General features: G+C 40.0%; 1 protein-coding gene across 17 annotated transcripts in view; it reads right to left on the bottom strand.

The window, feature by feature from the left end:
- The window catches only part of LOC135090048 (gamma-butyrobetaine dioxygenase-like), a 91,249-nt gene that overhangs the window by 11,026 nt on the left and 57,371 nt on the right, over positions 1-22,852 (bottom strand). For all 17 annotated transcript variants that reach the window (XM_063986297.1, XM_063986291.1, XM_063986299.1 and 14 more), the window contains 2 exons: positions 8,658-8,763; positions 6,607-6,809 (listed from right to left, as the gene is read on the bottom strand). In XM_063986297.1, coding sequence (XP_063842367.1) covers positions 6,607-6,809; positions 8,658-8,763 — 309 coding nt within the window. The remainder of the gene's footprint in view (positions 1-6,606; positions 6,810-8,657; positions 8,764-22,852) is intronic.

The raw sequence follows: 22,852 nt of genomic DNA, 5'->3' as shown, positions 1-22,852 counted from the left end.
ACTCTGACATAGTATATATATATATATATATATATATATATATATATATATATATATATATATATATATATATATATATATATATATATATATATATATATATATATATATATATATATATATATATACACACACAAATGGCACAGGCAGACCAGATACAGCCATCACAGACCGACACTCCAGCCATTTCCACCACCACACAGATAAATTGTGTGGTTCAGACCACATTCCTATACATTTCGGCCAACCCACATAGCCATCCCTTCCACACCACACTACAACTAGAAACATGCAGACCGGGACGCTTTACAAGACACACTACAAAAGACATACCGCCCAACCACAATAAACAATCAACACCACACAACACTCGACACACATAAAAATCTGCATACACAAATACTGCACGCTGCCAACACACATATTCCCAAAACGAACCATAAAATTTTATTGACTTTATCCACTCTCTGAAGACAAACAGACAAGTCACCTGCTACCAAAACCTTTTTGATAGAAACAAACACACACACCTCAGGATAGGAAGGATCCCGGAAATTCTACGAAGATACATAATCAACAGCTTCAATACAGATCATGACAAATACTGGGTCAACTTAAAACAACACAAGACAATAGGAAATCAAATCTCACAATATTCTGGAGAAAAATTACATAGTTAAGAGGTACCAGTAAGCCATGCTTTGAGTACCTCAACATAAACAACACCAGAATCACCGACCGTTAACGTAACAACTGTTTTTAAAGAACACTGGTCGCGTGTTTTCAAACCACACGCGCCAGCCCCCTTCCCAGCAGCTGCAGCACACATAACACAATTATAGAGCATATGCACAGCACAATACAAAACACACTACCAGAGCACACGACCAGGATACACTCACTACAACAAAACAACCTACTCACAACATAAATTGAGGAGAGTGAGGTAAAGAGGCTGCTGAAGCGCACACCCCGGCGTGCACCCGGCTCTACCGGGATCTCATGGGCCATGGCTCGCCACTCACAAACATTATATCCTCCATCACGTTAATTTACAATGCCTTCCTTTGCAACAAGCTACTTTCCCAGTTCTTACAAAAAAGCAACAACAATACTAATCCCCAAACCAAACAAAAACAACCACCTGCCAGAAAACTACAGACCAGTATATCATCTAGAGATCCTGGGGAAGGTTTTTGAGAAAATAATAGATACTAGATTACGCTCATATTTAGAACACAATCTCCCGTCAAATAAACAATTCTGCTTCAGACAATTACACTCAACGGAGGACGCACTCAACACCATAAATGCATACATTAAAAACAGCTACTGCGAATATAAATGTGCATTAGTCACGACAGATGTGAAACAAGTTTTTGACACTGTTTGGCGTATAGGCCTGAAGTATAAAATTTGTAACAATTTTAATCTGTCCCTTGTTACCCAAAAACTCCTTTGTAGGAAGATGTGATTAAGGAACAAACAAACACACTCAGACTACTTCACGTCACTAGCAGATGTCCCACAGGGATCATTACTCTCACCCACGTTATAACATGTACGTACTGTCATATTATTGGCCGAGTTTACCTTGAATGGGATCACGTTTTCTTAGTGTCCCCGTGTTCCGGTTACCTGCCATTCGGGCATTATCCTTATTATTGTTATAAGTAGTGTAGGGCTTATTTACCCATTTTATATCATGTAGTATTATCCTCTTCATAATTTAAGTTCTCTATATCTTTGTATGTATAAGGAAGGAAGTACAATTGAGGTGAAATACGTTGAAAATGAGGGGAGCTTGAGTGGGCAACAACACATTCCAAGGAGGGGAAAAGGCAGAACGCCTTGGGTCGTGAAGTAGGGAGGAAGGTGGCGTTTCTCAGGGGAGGATTTTGGTGTGGATTGGTGGTGGAGTGAGTTTGTGGAGGTATTAGTGGTGTAGTGGTATAACCTTGATATCCAGGATCAGGTTAGTGAGTCTTTTGTGGTACCAAGAGCTCTTGTCCGCTGAAATTCGGTTGTTGAGTTGTGCCGGTGACGCTGTTGGAAGGGGTCATAGGTCAAACTGGCAGCCATTTTGTGAGTGGAGGTTGTGGTGTTAACCTTGGAAGTTGGTGTTGTGGTGTATTGGTGATTTTGGGGACGAGATTATGGTGTTATGGGTAATCTTTGGTGATAATGGTAATCTCTTGTGAGGCTTGAGGAGGTGAAATACGGGAATTATTGTCTGGGGACGCGGAAATGGCGTCCGGGTAAATTCCTGCGGTTGAGGGGAAATATTTCTGTGACTGGTGGAGGTGTAAACGGGTTCTGGTGATGTGGGAAGTGGCGAGAACGTCACGTAGTAACGTGTACTACCTCATGTTGTTTGTGAATTATTATTAGTATTAATATATGTGCTTGTAACATAGAATAATCGTGTTTTCTACTCCCCCAACAACAATCTGGTATTAGAGGTAATTCCAGGTGTGCTGAGTCAAGGTAAAGGTGGAGTGAGAGATAATTCTGACGATTTCGGATAGGTCGGGTAGGCACTCGAAGCCTTTAAAAATCCAGACCTTTAAAACTTTCCGGGATCAGTGTAACGTCCACTTTCTTGGAGAGATAACCGGGATCGTACGATCGCAGGTACGTAAGTAGGCGATCGTGACAGTACACACACACACATACACACACACACACACACACACACACACACACACACACACACACACACACACACACACACACACACCAAGGATCCCTCACCATACAGTACGCAGACGAAGTGACTCAACTCGCTCGTGCTTGTACCCTTATAGAACGGCTCCAGGCCGAACTGATAGCCACCAGTGTAAACTGAAGTGCCTTATACACTCACGCCCACTTAAAACTAAAGTAGTCTATTTTACCCCCCCCCCCAAAAAAAAAAAGGGAGACCCATTTACTTTTCTTCTTTTTTTTTTTTGTTTTTTTTACCCGAACCAAGCACCCACACAAAATTCCCCAACAAACACAGTCCTCGCTTTAAGCATAGAAAAAGACATTCTCTTTCACCAACATATTAAACAGAAAGTGGCCATGGCTTCCAAGATGTTCAGCAAACTCTACCGGTTCCGCGACAGCAACGTTAAGATCAAACTCCATTTATATAAGGCTCTAGTCCAGCCACACTTAATTTTTACTTGCTAAAATTACAGGCAATCCAAAATAAGGCATTACGCCTTGCAATGGATATAAAGACTTCAGGACTTCAAAATCAATGCATGAGGATGCAGCAGGATTTCCAATTAACCAGATGTTAATCAGTAGCATATATAAACAACTAGAAAAATACAAAATACAGAAACATTCATGAAGACACGTTCCTTGACTCCCTCCCTTGTTCCCGCCGTCAAAGAAACATCCTCAGTCTTGAACACCACACCCTCCCAGCCCTATTTACACGAAACACGATTAGGTCAGACCAACTCAGTACCTCTGGACTAGACGCCCACATAAGGGAAGATAAGAGGTATGGGAGGTTTTCACTCACACAATCACCTTCAGATTGCTAAACTCATTGGACTTCTTTCCGCAGTATAACACCTAACAAACAGAACACAACCCACTGCCTCGGTGTGGAGGCCGAACCCCGCGGAGGGCGTCGGGGCTGATGGCGAAGACAGCCCTTAGCTCACCCTGACCAGTCTCAGAGGACTAAACGACACTGCATCCTACCGAAGACAAGGACCGCCGGCTTTTTGGTCCCCAAGGCGCAAGGGATGCAAGGGGGAAAGAAACTTGCGGAGAGCGTCGGGTCTGCTGGAGAAGGCAGCCCCTGGCTCAACCTGACTAGTCCCAGAGGGCTAAATGGCACTGCATCCCACCGAAGACGTGGATCCGGGCTCTTCTTCCCCCCCCAAATCACACAGACATAAACACACCCCTGTAATGTGCCGCGGCCCCTTTGTGTAAATACTGTATATTGCTGTAGATAACGTAAACACCCTCCCACGCAGCCCCTTAACAACTACACAGATTCCCCATCCCCACACCAGTACTCCACCACCCAAAACTCCCCAAACACTTGTTGTGTGTAGCGATGTAAAACGAAGAGAAAAAGTAAGAATTAATGAAAAAGTGAGAGTACGAAGCGGGAAAGAATGCAGGAAGAGAGAGAGAGAGAGAGAGAGAGAGAGAGAGAGAGAGAGAGAGAGAGAGAGAGAGAGAGAGAGAGAGACGCTAGTGACGATAAAAGATAGACGAGTGGGCAAGAGCTGAGGTGTGTGTGCACGCTGTTAAATGAATCTTTGTCCAAAAGTAGTTGCATTAAAAATTTGAAATTTATACTCTCCACCCAGTCCTCTTTCCGATCTAATTTCAGTAATTTCTCTTTATCCCCTCACCTAGTTAACAGCAGAAGAGTTGCTCTTAAAGATAAAGTAAAATATTTTATCCAACTCAGTAGTGAGTAGGAGGCTAGGCGAGCGCGGTGGGCTCGGGTTCACCCTTCCCCACCTCCTTCCCTCACGCATGAGTCATACCCTCGTGACCATTGAAAGTTGAACATGCAAGGCATTCCCAAGGGCAGTCATAGTCCAGCTATCACACAAAGTAGACATACGACTGCCACGTGTAGGCCTGATGGCTTCTCGCAGCTTCCCTTATTTCTTATGTTCTTATGTACGGTTAGAAGGCAGACGTACGGAGGAGATGGGGAAGGGATTACAACTAGATGGGTCAGTTGCTTTAAAGGGATAAGTGAGTAATTACCGGCCATACACCCCGGCCTATTTAAGTAGCACAGGAGTCTCCATAGTAGTCTGCCAGGGAGTGTAGCTAATTATAGCTAATTATAGGGATTACAACTAGATGGGTCAGTTGTTTTAAAGGGATAAGTGAGTAATTACCGGCCATACACCCCGGCCTATTTAAGTAGCACAGGAGTCTCCATAGTAGTCTGCCAGGGAGTGTAGCTAATTATAGCGCATTCCATATCCAGGGACTTGACTCCTTGGCTGCGTGTGTGTGTGAGGACTGAGTTCTTGTACAATGAGAGGTGTTCATGTGTGGACACCCCTCTGTATACTTGTGTTAAATGCTACTGCGATCGGTAATAATGTGACCATTATCACGAATGATCATAGTGGAACAACAACAACTCGTGGTACCACAGCGCCGAAGCACTCCTGTTAGGTCTTGTTAGATTTTACTTAATAACTTTATTTCAACGTTTTGTAAGAACATAATGGCCATTACAAGGGCGTCAAGCTGGTTCACTCGAATCGTACGTCTGGCACACTGTTCATGCATGCGTGGGTCCCCAAGTGCTGAGTAGACCCATTAAACCTACATCGGGAGCACAGCGGCTCAACTAAACATAACCAAACAGTAATTAACGAAACTATCTTATGCCAAAGTAGTTGAGTTAGATTAGTTGAGGCTAGGTTTGGTTTAGTCTAGATTAGTTTGATTTAGTTAGTGAAATGGGTTAGAGGGAAAAAGAGCGGGAATTCATTGGGCTGAGCGATCGGGCAGCACCGCTTATCTAAACTTGTACCCTGAAAATATAGTCTTGGTATCAGAATAATGTTTAAGCAAATAGTATTAAGCAATTGCATAACAGCAGGGCTGGCTCCACGCTGGCAAGGTGTACTGCTGCTGGTCGGTCCTAGACTTCTCGTGACTGTTGTTGTTGTAAGCCGAGGTGGACAGCTTCTGCGGCCAAGGTAAAATTCACACATCTTTTTCGAGGTATAAAATATTGATAGATTCTTATTTCTTCATCTAGTACATTAACAAAATTTCTGTATTTCACTTTGAAGTGATAACAACATATCCCTATTATTGTGATAGGAATGTTTTTAACCAAACGTTAGCGGTATTAGTAGCGCCTTCCTAAGAGTACCTAGCTCATAAATCACTTAGTTCATAGCTAGGAGTCGCCAATGAGTTACTCTGCATAACTCACAAGTCGTCGCTGCCCCCCTTCGCTTTAGTCAACACTGTTGGCTGCCACTTCGCCGCCGCCGCCCTTTATCCCTCCTGACGGTAGCACCCCTCTCGGACTCGTCTTATCGGTGGTAAATATACCCAAACACACACTCGTTCACAAAATATTTTACACTTTTCTATTTATTTTTGTCTGTGTTCCATATTTGTGTATTAAGTGTGTGTTCCTGTTTTTGTACATGGTTCTCTTCTTCCTTCTCGAGCCAAATGAGTTATTACCACGACTCTGCTGTTCATTCTGACTGCCTTTATATCTTAAAACTCAGCGCATGCAGACTCAACGATCATATCGGAGCTTCTCCATATATATATATATATATATATATATATATATATATATATATATATATATATATATATATATATATATATATATATATATATATATATTCGGTCGTGTAACTCAGTGTCATAATCAATGTTATCAGTGTTACCAAATGATGCTGAAGTTATGAAGTTGTGTATGGATGATGATAATAAAAGATGGACACAGGTTCATGTACTGTTGAAAGAGAAAATATTTGTTAACAAACCACACCATCAAAGGCAATAATTAACGCGCTCACACACACACACACACACACACACACACACACACACACACACACACATCTCCAGCCCACTTACTCGATCACCGGTGCTCTCCAAGAAGCGTGAAACTTCTTCCCACCTTCGATTCCAACGTCCACGAAGTCCACCATAGTTTGTGAAAGTGTTTCGTAATATTTCGGGTTGATCGTGCTGAGTTTCAGAGCGGCGGCAAATCCGTCTGCTAGCTGAGAATCGCCACCCTCACCACTGAACTGCTTAATGCAGTGTAACAGTTGTATCTGTAATATTAAGATATTGTCACCACACACACACACATGACATGGCGGAGGTTATGAACAATAGTTTCAGATCGTTATTTACTGTGGAAGGGGAGTTTAATGCTGGAAGGGATAAGTTGGTGAGGAATATACCAATAAGGTACAGTCCCAGTCAGTTATTAAGAAATACTTAAGATGATGGAAGAACTTGAAGTAAATAAAGCAACTGGTCCAGATGGAGTATCAAACTGGATATTGAAGGAATGTAGAGAACAACTGGCTGATAAAATTCACAGTCTAGTGGTGACATCACTATCACAGGGAAGAATACCAAAAGATTGGAAGATAGCAAATATTACACCAATATACAAAGGAGGAAATAAATCCACTAAATTATAGACCAGTGTCCTTGACTAGTGTTGTGGGAAAACTATGCGAAAGAACAATAAAGAAAAGATGGATGGAACACTTGGAAAGAGATAAAGTTTTGGTAAATTGTCAATTTGGATTTAGGAGGGGAAGATCATGCTCCATGAACTTATTGTCCTTTTATTTAAGGGCAGTCGATATTGTGCGGGAGAGAGACGGATGGGTGGATGGTGTCTACTTAGACTTGAAGAAGACATCTGGCAAAGTACCACACCGAAGATTACTATGGAAGATAAAAAAAATTATGGAAAAAATTGAAGGAAGACTGCTTGAGTGGATGGAGGATTATCTGGACGATAGAGAGATGAGAACTGTGATACAAGACCAAAATTCATCTTGGCTGAAAGTAACTAGTGGTGTCACACAGGGGTCGCTGTTGGGACCGATAATGTTTGTAATATATGTGAACGACATATAAATAGATATTTATATGAACTTATTTGCGGATGATGTTAAGCTGATGAGAAGGGTAGAAAATTTTATATGACTGTATGGTACTGCAAGATTATTTAAATAAGATAAATAGATGAAGTAAATCTTGGTAAATGAATTCAATTTAAGTAAATGTAAAGTAATGGAGTTTGGTAAGAGCAAAAAAAAAAAAAATATATCATTATGAGATGGAAGATGTGAAGTGAAAGAAGACAAAAGAGGAAGTGGATTTGGGAGTAACAGTTACAGAAAATTTGACTCCGGACAGACACATTGATAAAATTACTGGAGAGACAATGAATTTGTTAAAAAGAGTAAGAATGGCATTCTCATATTTGGATAAAGAAAATGATAAAAAGCTGTTGATCTCCATGATAAAACCAAGATTGGAATATGTGGCAGTGGTGTGATCTCATACAAAGAGGAATATTATAAAATTAGAAAGAGTACAAAGAGCAGTCACTAAGATGGTTCCGGAGTTGAGTAAATCAACCTATGAAGAAAGATTAATAATAAACATCTATAGAATGATAAATGGTATGGAAAAATGTGGACAAAGAATGTTTTATAAATTTAGACACACAGAGTACAAGGCGACACTAAGAAGCTGAAGGAAGTTAACTGTAGAAGAGACATGAAGAAGTATAGTTTTCCTCACAGAAGTGTGAACAAATGGAATGAACTCAGTGAAGACGTTGTCAATGCCGTAACTGCCCATGCTTTTAAGACCAAACTGGACAGATATAGAGACGGGATACTACGAGATTACTCCCCTCCCGTAAACCACAACTAAATAAATACAACTAGGTAAATAAATACACACACACACACACACACACACACACACACACACACACACACACACACACACACACACACACACACACACACACACACACACACACACACACACACACACTCTCTCTCTCTCTCTCTCTCTCTCTCTCTCTCTCTCTCTCTCTCTCTCTCTCTCTCTCTCTCTCTCTCTCTCTCTCTCTCTCTACTTACTCCAGGCTTGTTCTGCAAATAGGGCATATCTGAATGCAAGTCCAGGCTGCCACCAGTGTATGCGAGGTTATTGGGGTCATGCCTGTCAACCACATCAAACGTAGTGCTGTTGAAAAAAAAAAAAAAAATATATATATATATATATATATATATATATATATATATATATATATATATATATATATATATATATATATATATATATATATATATAAACTCTGGAACTCAATTTTTGATGATTTTCTTGACGTATATATATATATATATATATATATATATATATATATATATATATATATATATATATATATATATATATATATGTGTGTGTGTGTGTGTGTGTGTGTGTGTGTGTGTGTGTATATAGACACACACACTAGTAGAATTACCCGATGTTTCCTGGGCAAAATTATATAATCTAACGATTTCGAGTTGGAAGTAGTTAAGACAGCCTATGTCACTCCCTGAATCAAGGGGGACTTCCCCACCATATTTCATCACAATCACCTAAATGGTTTTTCCATGGAAAGCTGACACACCCACGGCGTTTTATTATATATATATATATATATATATATATATATATATATATATATATATATATATATATATATATATATATATATATATATATATATATATATATATATATATATATAAAGAGACGTCAAGAGAATCATCAAAAATTGAGTTCCAGAGTTTACCAGAGAAAGGGATGAATGATTAAGAATACTGGCTAACCCTTGCATTAGAGGGGACAGAATAGAGATAAGAGAAAGAAGAAAGTCTTGGGCAGTGATGCTGCTTGAGGAGGAGAGGCATGCAATTAGCAAGATCAGAAAAGGAGTTAACATGAAAATAGTGACAGAAGATAGCAAGAGCTGTAACACTGCGGCAACGAGAAAGAGACTGAAGATAGCCATTTAGAGGAGAGGAGCTGATAAGATGGAAAGCTTTTGATTCCACCCTGTCTGAAAAAAGCGGTGTGAGTGGAACATCCCCCCATACACGTGAAGTATATTCCATACATGGGCAGATAGGACCCCTATACAGAGTTACCAGCTGAGGGGGTGTGAGAAAAAACTGGCGAAGACGACTCAGAACGCCTAACTTCACAAAAGCTGTTTTAGCTAGAGATGAGATATGAGTAGCTGGCTGCGACAAGGGGCCAAGAGCCAAAAGTAAACAAACGATTAAATTGCATTTAAAGGTAAGCACACTACCTGCGTCGGTAGTTCACTATCGCTTTACTTTACCTGTCTAGTGTGTCCTATACAGAGTATATGCAATTAATTGTGTTGTATCTCGTTATAGACTACATTTTCTTTGCTGATCTATTTATGATTTCGTTATGTTGAATAATAAAAAAATTATAAAATGAGAAATAATAGTGTGTTAAACAGGAAACATTTTCAGATTTTGAAACTTTTACATGGTCCAGTAAACCTTTGAATAAAAAAAAATAAAAAAAATCTGTTAACATGCAGCATTTCTTAATAATTCATTAAGAACAGTCTCAGACTCTTAAATAAAACACTCCATGACAATGATTTTAGAGCTTCCTGCTGCCTCAGTTGCGCTGTCTCAGCGCCACTCTCTCTAGGAAGAGGTGGGAGGAGGGCGATGGACGACGCTGCCAGACGTACTATAATTTCTAATTCCCCTTCTCTCTCTCTCTCTCTCTCTCTCTCTCTCTCTCTCTCTCTCTCTCTCTCTCTCTCTCTCTCTCTCTCTCTCTCTCTCTCTAAACCGTCTCAAGGCAGTGAGACAGTTTATATCATTTTTTTAGTCATTTATTTAAACTCATGTGTAAAACTAGTTTGTTTGTTTTTTTTTTTTTTTTTTTTTTTTAACAAGTGTACACAAATATTTTGCGTTAAAATTAATCATTATTATCAACAGTTGCTTTTTCAAACATCTGATATTTACCGAAAGAGATAGCGATGGCAGATACGATCACATCAGTGTTATTTCTAAGATGTAGAAGAAATTATACAACTGAATACATTATCAACTCCATTTCACGCTGGTTGGCGCTTGGACCCTTGTCGCACATAGCTACTCATATGAAGTTTCCAGTTTAGATTATAAGTAAAGAACAGACCGAGGATGTTCAGTGTAGAAGACGGGGGGACAGATGGGTGTCACTGAAGAAAAGGGATAGTTGTCTGTAAGCTTGTGTCGAGTTAATAGATGGAGGAACAATACTATGTTTGCTCTGCTCCAGTCATGAATTTTAGAGAAATCAGAAGTCAGGCGTTCTATGGCTTCCCTGTATGACCTGTTCAAGTCCTAAACGGTTGGACGTCTAAGAAAAGACGTGGAAATGTGCAGGGAGGTATCATCAGCGTAGGAGTGCATAGGACAAGAAATTTGGTTTAGATCATTTATGAATAATAGGAAGACAGCAGGTGACGGGACAGAACCGTGAGGATTTAGGAGAACAGTGACCGTCTACCACAACAGCAACAGAACGATCTGAAAGGAAACTTAAGATGAAGTTACAGGGAGAAGGATAGAAGCCGTAGGAGGGTAGTTTGGAAATCAAAGCTTTGTGCCAGGCTCTTTCAAAAGATTTTGACATGTTTAAGGCAGCAGCAAAAGTTTCACCCAAATTTCTAAAAGAGAATGACCAAGGAAAGCCAAATCACCAGCAGAGCGACCTTGACGGAACCCATACTGGCGATCAGATAAAAATCTGTGAAGTGGTAGATGTTTAAGAATCATCTTGTTGATAGATTCAAAAACTTTAGAGGGGCAGGAAATTTAAGATATAGGACAGTAGTTTGAGGGATTACAACGATCACCCTTTTCAGGAACAGGCTAAATGTAGACAAATTTTCAGCAAGAAGGAAAGGTGGATGTTGATAGACAGAGTTGAAAGAATTTGACTTTGGCAAGGTGCGAGCACGGAGGCATAGTTTCGGAGAACAATAATAGGGAACCCATCTTGTCCTTAATTAAGCCTTCCGAGGGTTTAGGCCAGCGAGGGCGTGGAAAAACATCACTGCGAAGGATCTTAATGGGTAACATGAAGTAGTCAGAGGGTGGGGGGGAGAGGGAGGAACAAGCCCTGAATCATCCAAAGTAGCGTTTTTAGCAAAGGTTTAAGCGAAGAGTTCAGCTTTAGAAATAGATGAGATCGCAGTGGTGCCATCAGATTGAAATAAAGGAGGAAAAGATGAAGAAACAAAGTTATTGGAGATGTTTTGGCTATGTGCCAAAAGTCATGAGGAAAGTTAGATCTTGAAAGATTTTGACACTTTCTATTAATGAAAGAGTTTTTGGCTAGTTGGCATAATTTCAGGCAGAAATTTAAAGCGCATGAGATTCAGGTGATAGAATGCTCAAGAACCCTTTGTGGGCCACCTCTCTATCATGTATAGCACGAGAACAAGCCTGTGTTAAACCAAGGTTTTGAAGGCTTAGGTCGATATAAAGAGTGAGGAATGTACGCTTCTATGTCAGACACTATCACTGTTATGTGCTCAGCACACCTGAGAAACCGAGACTATGGGATGGATAGTGAATGGGTGCACTGTTTAGTTGATGTTTACTCTTATCTCACACAGGATTTGTTCAATAATATACATGCTTGGGTTTATATCAACCCGCATATTCAGTGGGGTGTCTAGTGCGGAGGTGTTTTATGTATGATGTAATTCCATTGCATTCCAGTTTGTCTTTACAGACTTAAGTATACGATACAGCATCAGACAACATGTGCTCTATACAATTCCACACTGAAACTGATCTAATTCGCTTCGATGTCATTGTTTTATTAATTAACAAAGTTTAAGTGTGATAAATGCTTCTCTAATACCGCAAATTTAGATATAATCTCGATAAGTACACCTTTAACTCGCTGCCCTTGAAATATCCTTGGTGCGAGACAGGCACGACTACAGAACAATCCATTTGTAAGATATTTTATATATCTATGCAGATAAAGTTTTTATTTACTCATGAGGACAAAGGACACAGCCTCCCCTTTATTTGGCAGTCTTAACTCTTATGTCGCATTGGGTATCTACCAATCAAAGTACAAAAAAATTATTACGCTTATGGCAACACTAAACAGGTGCCCCCTATTGGCTAACATAAACGAAATATTTTTTGTCTTTGACAAGCAAGTGTTATTTTCCAACTCTTTAATTGCAAAACAATAGAAATTGTCCATTATTCTTGTTAAACTTTTCTTTTTTGGCTTTTAGAATGATTTTTTGCCCCAAAATACTTAAATTTCAACATTTACACCATTTTTGGGACAAAAAAAAAATCAAATGATACAAAAATTTATTTTAAAACTTCTGAAACTAACTTTTAGGATTAAAAATTAAGATTTGTTGATTTGCGTGAATACAACAAATCACTTTCACGTATGAGCCCCCAAATGCAGTCAACCATCATGTTTTCATTGAAGGTTCCCTGATATCTGTTCAAAACTCATTATATCTTGGAAGCGCTCCCCTTGTTCCTTTGAATATGCTACCATATTCTCATTGAATATGTCGAGGTGAGCATCTAGGATATGGATCTTTAGCAGCCAATCTCACCATAGCTTTTCACTAAAGCTTCAACCAGTTCCATATAGTTATCAGCCTTGCTGTTGCCAAGAAAGCCCTGTACTACAGCTATGAAACACTCCCAAGCTTTGTTCTCCTTTTCTGTGAGCTTCTATAGAAATTCTGAACACACCATAATTTTCCTTATTTGTGGTCCAGTGAAGATACCAGCTTTCACCTTTGCCTCTGAAAGCTTAGGAAAGAATTCTTGAAGATATCTGAAGGCAACACACTCCTTGTCAAGAGCTGTAGCAAACTGTTTCATGAGATCCAGTTTGATGTGTAGTGGAGGAAACAAAACCTTTTCAGAATTCACCAATGGCTCATGTTTGATATTGTGTGCTCCCACTGTAGTGTCAGTTCTTGGAGGTCAATGCTTTCTCTGATAATGTGCTGCTCTGTCTCTACTGCTCCAGAGGCAAAGAAAACAGGGATTCTTGGTAAAACCTCCTTGCAGTCCCATCAAGAAAGCCACTATCTTGAAATCTCCAATAACTTCCCAGCCATACTTGTTGTATTCCAAAGTTTCCAGTAGAAGCTTTACACTGCTGTAGTCCTTACGATGCACAGAATGAGCAATAGGCAGAGATGGATATTTGTTTCCATTATGCAGAAGTACAGCTTTCAGGCTTTTGGAGGAGCTGTCAATAAAGAGTCTCCATTCATCTGCATTGCAAGTAATTCCAATAGCATCAAACAAGCCTGGTACATCCGGAATGGGGCAGTTGGGCCCAGCCATTTGGGCGCGACCGTTCGGGCGCGGCCGTTTGGGCGCCGTGGAATAATTGGGCTCAGCCATTTTGGCGCCGGCCATTTTGGCGGCCATTTTACGGAAAATATTTTTCAAAATTCAGTATTAATCGAAGTGAGAAGTAAGAAAGAAACTAAAATCTGCTAAATTAAAAGTAGAACTTTTAAAAGTTTTAAAACTAATAATTAAAAATAAGGTTAAAACTGTAAATCAATTGTATAGCGTTAGAAAGTTTTAAAATTAACTTGTCAGAAATTTAAAAAAATTTATTTTTAAACCACTAAAAGTTGTTACGCACTTTTAGTTAATTTGGTAATTGTGAGCAAGACTCCTCCAGTGCTCAATAGCATCCATGTTTTCAAATTTTAGAACAGTTTCACGTATTCTTCTATATGCATCTCTATACTTTCTCAGTTTTTTGTGGTGGTGCATGGCCGGCTAGTAATCTTTCATAATAAGGATCTCTGCCTTTCTGTACTTTACACAGACCATCAATTAATTTCCATATAGTGGGATATTGCATGCCAGGTTCATATTTCAGTCGACGGTGGGCTGCTTCAACATTATTGTTTGTGCGGTCTTCCTTATTTAATGTTCTCTGATGGAGGTTCCAAATCTCACAGCGAAATAAGGTGCTCGTCTTTCATTTTCTCGTCTGTTCGGACGCCCAGCATATGTATCTTCAAACCAGTTTAGTAAATCATGAAATTTTTGAGACAGTTCATTCGCAAGAGCATCCACATATTCATCGACCTTGTTCAAAGGTACAAAGGCAATAGCAATAATCATTTTAGCTTTTAAACAGAAATCTGAATCAGTGTTATACAAATTAGTGAACCCCAAATTAGCTAGATGTTTTGGCATATTTTGAGCTAAATGAAAAAAAAAAAAATCCTTTTATTTGAACATCAGGGAATGTCTTTCTCATAGCACTGTGCGCAGCTTGTTCAATGTCACAGACGATTGAACTGGGTTGCAAGTTGGGTTCTGTTTCTTTCAATAACCCAAACATTCTCACGTATGTGGTGCGTTGCTTGCTGGGCAAAAGAGCATAAATCGTAGGAATAATTCCTCTGTGTTTTTTTTTACCATAATTATATAAATTAAAGAAAAGACGCTGGGAGCAATACTAAATGTACCATCTGCAAACCACATATCAGATGTCACTAAATGCTGTAGCCAGCTCTGTCTTCCAAAGATTAATATCCGGTCATGACCAGGGCCGCTATCATACTAAAAAATTTTCTTCCACTCCAGGTTGAGGGACATATATCATGTAGCATTCTGGTGCAATCAATTGGTGTAAATCAGCTGGATTGGTGGGAGCGTTCAATACTGAATTACATTTTCTGCGTATCATTTTCCTCAAAGCAGACATATTAGAAATGGCTGGTAGACTAGCTTGGGATATGTCTGTCAAACATTCATTAACAGCTACAGTCGGTGACTCAAGGGTTTCCCGTGCTTTTCTTTTTTTTTTTTTTTTCACGAGAGCAACCTCTACTTGTGCAGCAGAAGCATCATGCGAATGGCTGTTCAGCTCCTTCACCAGGTTTCCATCTTTCGTATGGAGCTGTGCTTTGCATCGGTTTTTTTGGTCACAACGCCAAAATTTCACCTCGCTGTCAGCTTTACTTGTTTTATCAAAGACGTAAAGGAATCCGTTATGAGCAAATTTTTCTTTGCCTCGTTTCGTTAACACTTCCTCATCCGTCACATATGGTTATAGGAATTATTTTACTTTAAAGATTATATGAAAAGAACAATTGGTTTAGTAATATATATATATATATATATATATATATATATATATATATATATATATATATATATATATATATATATATATATATATATATATATATATATATATATTGAACGAAACACTTGGAACAGCGGAGTGCGGACCCGCTCCAGCTGCCAACTGGAATGAGATTAACCACTAACTCGGATGCCCTTGGTTGGTAAACCAGCTAAACAAAGTTTGGTGGTTGAGTAAACAGCTAAACAAGGAAAGAGCTAATTTTCCAATTTCTAAATATGTGTATATAAGGTCTTAATTTATAACTGATGTATTTTAAGTTAGATCCACTAGACGTGTCGATATAGGCATCTTTATAAATAAAGGAAAGTTGTTAGATACCAAAATGTCCGTCGCCAAATAGGCTTGCTCCAAAACGGCCGGTGCCAAAACGGCCGAGTCGAGCCGTGCCCAAACGGCCGCGACCAAACGAACCTTACCCTGATACATCATTGCAGTAGCATAGCCTGTCCTCCTTTACAAAGAAGCTGGAGAAATGCTTGAGACGTTTTCTTTGGCTGGTCACTAACACACTGTCATCAAGTGTCATCAAATCCTATTCCTTCAGACTTGAAATCAAAAGCTCAACATTTGACTGTCAAACAAAGATCTCTGATGAGGTCACTGGGGTCTTTTTAGTTTGGTCAGTAAGGATTCCTCCCAATTGCAACTGTATCTGTGATGTCACAGTCTTCCTCTCTGTTTAGCTCATCTTCTGACTTGCTGCTTTCTTCTGATAGTTGACTTCTTTCTGGAGAAGCTGGTACAGGAAGATCAGCACTATGTGGTAGTGGTACAGTGGGAGATGGAATGTCCGGATAGAAAACAGGTGAGAAGAATGTTTTAAAATTTTCTAGAACTTTCTAAAAGTGTCTGGTAGAACATTCTGGGAGATTTGAGATCTCTAACATGTAAGCAAATTCTTCTAAATATGAGAAATTTTCTGCTAAACCTGGTCAGTTCAAGAATGATCTTATTAAAATTTTAAAAAATCTTTAGGACACTTTATATTCTTTTTTTTTTCATTGTTTTAACTTATTTGCAACATTTCAAAAACAATTAGATAAGCAATTGAGATTTTGCAAAGGCCTTTACCTGACATGAAACCCAGCCAATAGTAACCCATACTATAAATGTAAATTCATTGTTCTAACCGCAAAAGCAAAATTTTAGGATCAAAATAACTTTTTTTCTATTTTGTTTTAGATGGAAATAACTGAAAAGTTATGGTTTGGGGCCAATTACAAGGCAAAGGACAATTTTGTTACATAGTGTTATTCACGCAATTTCTTTGAATAGTAAACACAGGGACACTTATTCATATTTGATTGTATTACACTACTTCGTTCACTGGTAAATATTGTTAGTGATTCCATACATATATTAAACACTATATAAATATTTTAATTCGTGCATATGTACCATCAGTATTTGTTTGGAACCATTAAGGCGGAATCAGCTCCAAGACTCGGAATTAGTTCCTAGCGGTTCTTGGCGGAACCATCAGAACTGGTTCCCGTCCAGTCCTACCAGTAACCAAACATGACTAAGGGCCTATTTCATAGTCGCTTCCTGTTGTCGTGATAATTACCAATGAATGGTGATGTCCACTACCAACAACAAATCCGATTTCACACGTTTTTCGCGGCGTTGTTTCTTTTGATCTCTTCCAAAAATTAGGACCTTTGGTAAACCTGGCTTGGGAACTACTGGGCCTCCCCAATGGAACTTACCAATGCATTTATTTCTTGTAAATGTCACAAGTTCTTATCCTCTTGTACTTGTATTACTTATTAAATTGTATATTAAAATTATTTAAAAATTTTTACGCTATAATAGTAAGATGATAAAATTTAAGAATAATTTGGATGGTGGCTTGAGCTCACTTTATCAGCTGATGAAAACATCACTCTGTCACCTTATTTCATCTGCTAGGCCTCCTTGGTTAAAAGAAAAAAAAAAAAGAAAAAAAACTGTAATAATCCTCACATATGCATAGGGTGTATGGAATTTCTCACCTAAGTTAGATAATATAATGTGCAGCGAGATAAAGCAACATAAAAAGACGAACGTAGTATATAAGAGAGAGCTAGAGTTGGAACGCCAAATGTACGATTAAGAGTGGTCACTGGCTGCCATAAACTTACCAAAAGAATCCCCATGCCCAGAGACTCTCATTCCCCAATTAATTCACCCAATTTCTATTTGTTCAGTCAGTTTGAGTCTCACATAGTTTACAGCAGAAGAGTTGCCCTTGACAAAGAAGTAATCAGTATTTATCTAGCCCCTTTTTCATCAGTAGAATTTTCAAAAGTAAAGTGATTTATTCAAGTAAAGACCGCGCGGGGAACGGTGTGTGGGCGGGTGTCCGTACGTGCGTGTGTCGTACCCCCTCCCCTCTTTTCCTTGTACCCCTCCCCCTAGCAGCAGCGCGGAAAAGTGTTTGGAGGGCTTTCTCACGGTGTCACTATTTGGTGCATGGAAGGAGCAGACGTACTGAGACATGCTCTAATATTTGACGGAGACTAGAGCAGAATAATAGTTAGCTGGGTCAGTTGCCGTAATGTGGTAAGTGAATCATTACCTGTATATGCTCCAGCCTATTTATATAGAATAGGAGTCTCCATAGTAGTCTGCCAGTGAGGATAGTTGTGTATTACTCACACTATACCCAGGGAAGTGACTCCTGGCTGTGCGAGGGACCTGATAGAAGTCTTTAAGTGATGTAAGGGTTATAACAAGGGAGATGTAAGCAAAATTCTTAGGATCAGCAACCAGGGTAGAACAAGAAACAACGGGTTCAAGCTTGAAAAATTTTGGTTTAGGAAGGAGATAGGAAAAAATTGGTTCTCAAATAAAGTGGTAGATGAGTGGAACGGACTCAGTAATCATGTTGTTAGTGCTAGAACATTAGAGAGCTTTAAGAGAAGATTAGACAGGTTTATGGATGGGGATAATAGATGGAAATAGGTATGTATATTTCATACAGGGACTGCCACGTGTAAGCCTGGTCGCTTCTTGCAGCTTCTCTTATTTCTTATGTTCTTATGAGTGTACAAATCGACTTTGCGCAGTCAGCGGTGGCTGACCATCCTGTGTGCACTCTTTCGTAGTAGTTTCTTGTCTCTTGTTAGTGACCCTGTTTTGTCTTAAATGCTACTGCGGCCTGATTCAGTTCAGCCACAGAGGACCAAAGTAATTAACTGCATAGTGAACTTTACTTTCTCCTCAGGTCCTGACAAGGCCTGCCGTCCAGGAGGCAGTAAACTACACTAATTGGCTTGAGACGATGCACAGTGGGCGGAAGTCCAACGGGGTATTATACCTCGACGATATATATGTTATTGTATTTTTACTTTTTTCCTAGATGTGGCTGTCGTTTCTTCCGCAGCTGTGGGTGTTAAGTGTTGTCTGGAGTATTTCCCTTGTCTGTGGGTCGGTAAAACAGTCTGGCGACCTTAACTTAGTGTGACCTGGAGTTATGACCGCTGTGAAAAGGATGCAGGAGTTACAAGGGAACCTGTACACCTGTATTTGAGCCCTGCACTGAGTCCGCGTATTAGGTAGCTCAAGGAAGCTAGTCCAGGTGTGGCAGCTTAGTTAAGGGGCTGTGATTTGTGGTCATAACAATATTGAAATAACATTACCATTTTCATCAGAGGGCTAGGTTTTCTTCCGTGTCCATTAATTTTAATGGGTAGATCATGATCAAAAACAAAAAAACACACCATATATTTTCTGAAAATAAATAATCAGTCTCAAAAAAAAAATTGTAGGCTTGGGCTTTTTCCATAAAACCGGAAGTATTTCAATCTAACATAGTATGTGTACAGCAATGAAGAAAAGAAAAACAGATTATTTATTATGTGCCTGGTTAGCATAAACAGAGTTTGGCGAATGTTAGACAAATATTCAAAGGGAAGAATTTAAATAACAAAATGTAACCATGTTTGCAGTAGACGTATATGGCGTGTTGAAGGCACCAGTGATGTATTTCAATTTCCCATGCCTCTCTCTCTCTCTCTCTCTCTCTCTCTCTCTCTCTCTCTCTCTCTCTCTCTCTCTCTCTCTCTCTCTCTCTCTCTCTCTCTCTTAGTGCTGGCGTGGTCAGCTCTTTTGTCATGAACTGACTCATTTTGCCTGATAAAGGGCTCCGGCATACCAGCATTACCGAATCAGAGGTATTCGTTTTAATGTGATCGTTACCAGGTTGGGGATCACCGAATCCACGAAAACAACAATTGTGAAATCGGATCAGGATGTTGGTAATGCCTGTTACCAGGTTGGTAAGGCTCTTGCTTGGGAACGTTACTAAGCGACTGAAATCGGCCCTAAGGTCCAATTCACACTAGCTAGTCCGTTTATACGGATTCAGTCTCCGTTCACTGTCCGACAATGACGTCACAAAAACGGAGTCCGTAACGAAAGGGAGAAATTGGCCGCCATCACTGTATCCATGGTTTGTCAACATGGCCGCGCGGAGAAGAGACCTCTCCTCGACAAGGAATTTGTATACTTCTTGCCACCTTGCTGCTCGCAGCTGACGAAGAGAGGCCATTGAGGTGGAGAAGAGTGTCATTTATTGCACAGTAAAGAAATATAAGTAACTACACGCTAATGAATCCTACAAGCCAAGGCGGGGTCAGTAGTGTCTGCTGCGTCATTGCATGGTGTGGTAAAATGGTAGGTTATATTAGTTTTTTTTTTTTGGTTGTCAGTTATTAATACACTTATTATCATAGCTGTTGAGTGAGGCTTGTTGCGTTTCTGCAGTTTGCTGGTCTGAAACCTGTCCAGTCCATCTATGTGCTTGTGTATACATGCTTCGCGGTGTTGCCGCACCTCATACTGGGACCAAGGTCACCCTTCTTTTTCCACGAATAGCGTAAAAATGTTTAATTTACAATATAGCATTACCACGTTACAAAGCTTTGATTCAATAATATTTTGCCAGTAATTGAGTACTATACCCAGAACATTCAGAATATTAGCACGTGCACCACTGTGCCTGTCTGTACGCACAAAGTTAACCTCTGTTCAACTCTTCCACTTGACGGCGTCCGTTCAAGCGGAGGCAGAAACTAAGCCAGGTTCCCACTACAGTCGCTCAAACGGAAACGGTGGTGACATCATTGTTGGACGATATACGGAAATGGGATCCGTAAAAACGGACTAGTGTAAACCGGCCTTAAGACATGAACTCTACCTGCTCGCTTCTCATATTAGAGGGAAGTCACATGACAAAGAAGAAATGGGGAGGGTACAGGAACGGGATGGGAGAGTAATGTGTCGAGCCTACCTGCCACACACTACGAGCAGAGAGATTTTAATAATTTCGCTTTCTACACCTGCCTGAACATTCAAAATACTGGCAATCTAACTGTATTATGTCATTCTTTACTTTATATTCCTTCAAATGATAGCACTCGCAACATGATGCTCAAAAGGGAAGCCCGGGAAATAAAACAATAAATCTGGTAACCTACTCAACAGGCAGGACCCCTCCGCCGCCCTGGATTCTCTTCGTTTCAAATCTCCTTCCCTCTTCCTCTTCTTCGCTTTTTCCTCTACTGTTTAACTCGCTGCACATGATTATATATATATATATATATATATATATATATATATATATATATATATATATATATATATATATATATATATATATATATATATATATATATATATATATATATATTATAAGAAAGAAGTGAGAAGCAGGATGACACGAGGTGATACGAAGATAGAGTCCAGAGCGGAGGAGGGCCACCCCCAACCCTTGCCCACTGAGTAGGCTGCCCTAGTTGCTTTTATCTTTCACTCGCTCCTCTTCCGACCACCAAGTTGGGAGTGCTATTGTTTAAAAGATAATGAACATCCTGCCACGGTTAAATTGTCATTAGCCCCTTCAGGAAGGTGTAACAAGCAAAATTAGTAAAGTGTCATTGCTGTTCGCAGCGTGCAAGGGGACAGGGAGTTAAGAGGAGTCATCCCCCTGTCCCTCCCCTGTTCACCCCCACCCCCTCCCGCAGTAGATTTTTTTTTTTTTTTATGTAGGAAGGACACTGGCCAAGGGCAACAAAAATCTAATAAAAAAAATGCCCACTGAAATGCCAGTTCCATAAAAGAGTCAAAGCAGTGGTCAAAAATTGATGGATAAGTGTCTTGAAACCTCCCTCTTGAAGGAATTCAAGTCATAGGAAGGTGGAAATACAGAAGCAGGCAGGGAGTTCCAGAGTTTACCAGAGAAAGGGATGAATGATTGAGAATACTGGTTAACTCTTGCGTTAGAGAGGTGGACAGAATAGGGGTGAGAGAAAGAAGAAAGTCTTGTGCAGCGAGGCCGCGGAAGGAGGGGAGGCATGCAGTTAGCAAGATCAGAAGAGCAGTTAGCATGAAAATAGCGGTAGAAGACAGCTAGATATGCAACATTGCGGCGGTGAGAGAGAGGCTGAAGACAGTCAGTTAGAGGAGAGGAGTTGATGAGATGCTTGTATATTTCCGAGTAGGAATGTTTGTATGTTTTCGTTCCACGCTAGTCGGTGACCAGCGCCCACAGAGGCAACGCACGGAGACAGAGGGGGAATATAGATAAGAGGGCTTTTAATTTAATCATACATTATTTGCTTAGTGAAGCAGTAGCCCCTGCTGATGTTGGGAATCGGTAGGAGCCTCACTATGCCTGCCTATGTTATCGTACTCCATGGATCTTGATAGAAATATTACCAACCCTTTGGCTTTGTCCGGGTAGATGGCGTAGTGAAGAGAGTTTGCTGGCTCTCCCTCTTTGTCTGTGAGCTGCATGTTCCTGTGTCTGTAGTTTTTTTGTTATGTTAAACGTTACTGGGTTTCATACTTTTTTTAAGGGCTCTGTGCTTAGAGGATTATAAATTTTCTGCTGTGCAGTGAAGTTTATTCCCTCCTCAGGCCCTGCCGGTTCGTGGGTGGTAGAGGCCTGTCTTCCAGGAGGCTGTAAATGACATTGATCCCCAGGAGTATATAATAGTCTGTGTGGCGTGGACGGTTTGTCTCGTGGGAAGTTGCTCACAGACTATTATAAATTTCTTAGGTGTGTGTC

Source organism: Scylla paramamosain, chromosome 34, assembly GCF_035594125.1.
Source record: "Scylla paramamosain isolate STU-SP2022 chromosome 34, ASM3559412v1, whole genome shotgun sequence".
Classification (NCBI taxonomy): Eukaryota; Metazoa; Arthropoda; class Malacostraca; order Decapoda; family Portunidae; genus Scylla; species Scylla paramamosain.
Note: the sequence above shows the minus strand (reverse complement) of the source record. Positions and strands in the feature narration are given on the sequence as shown.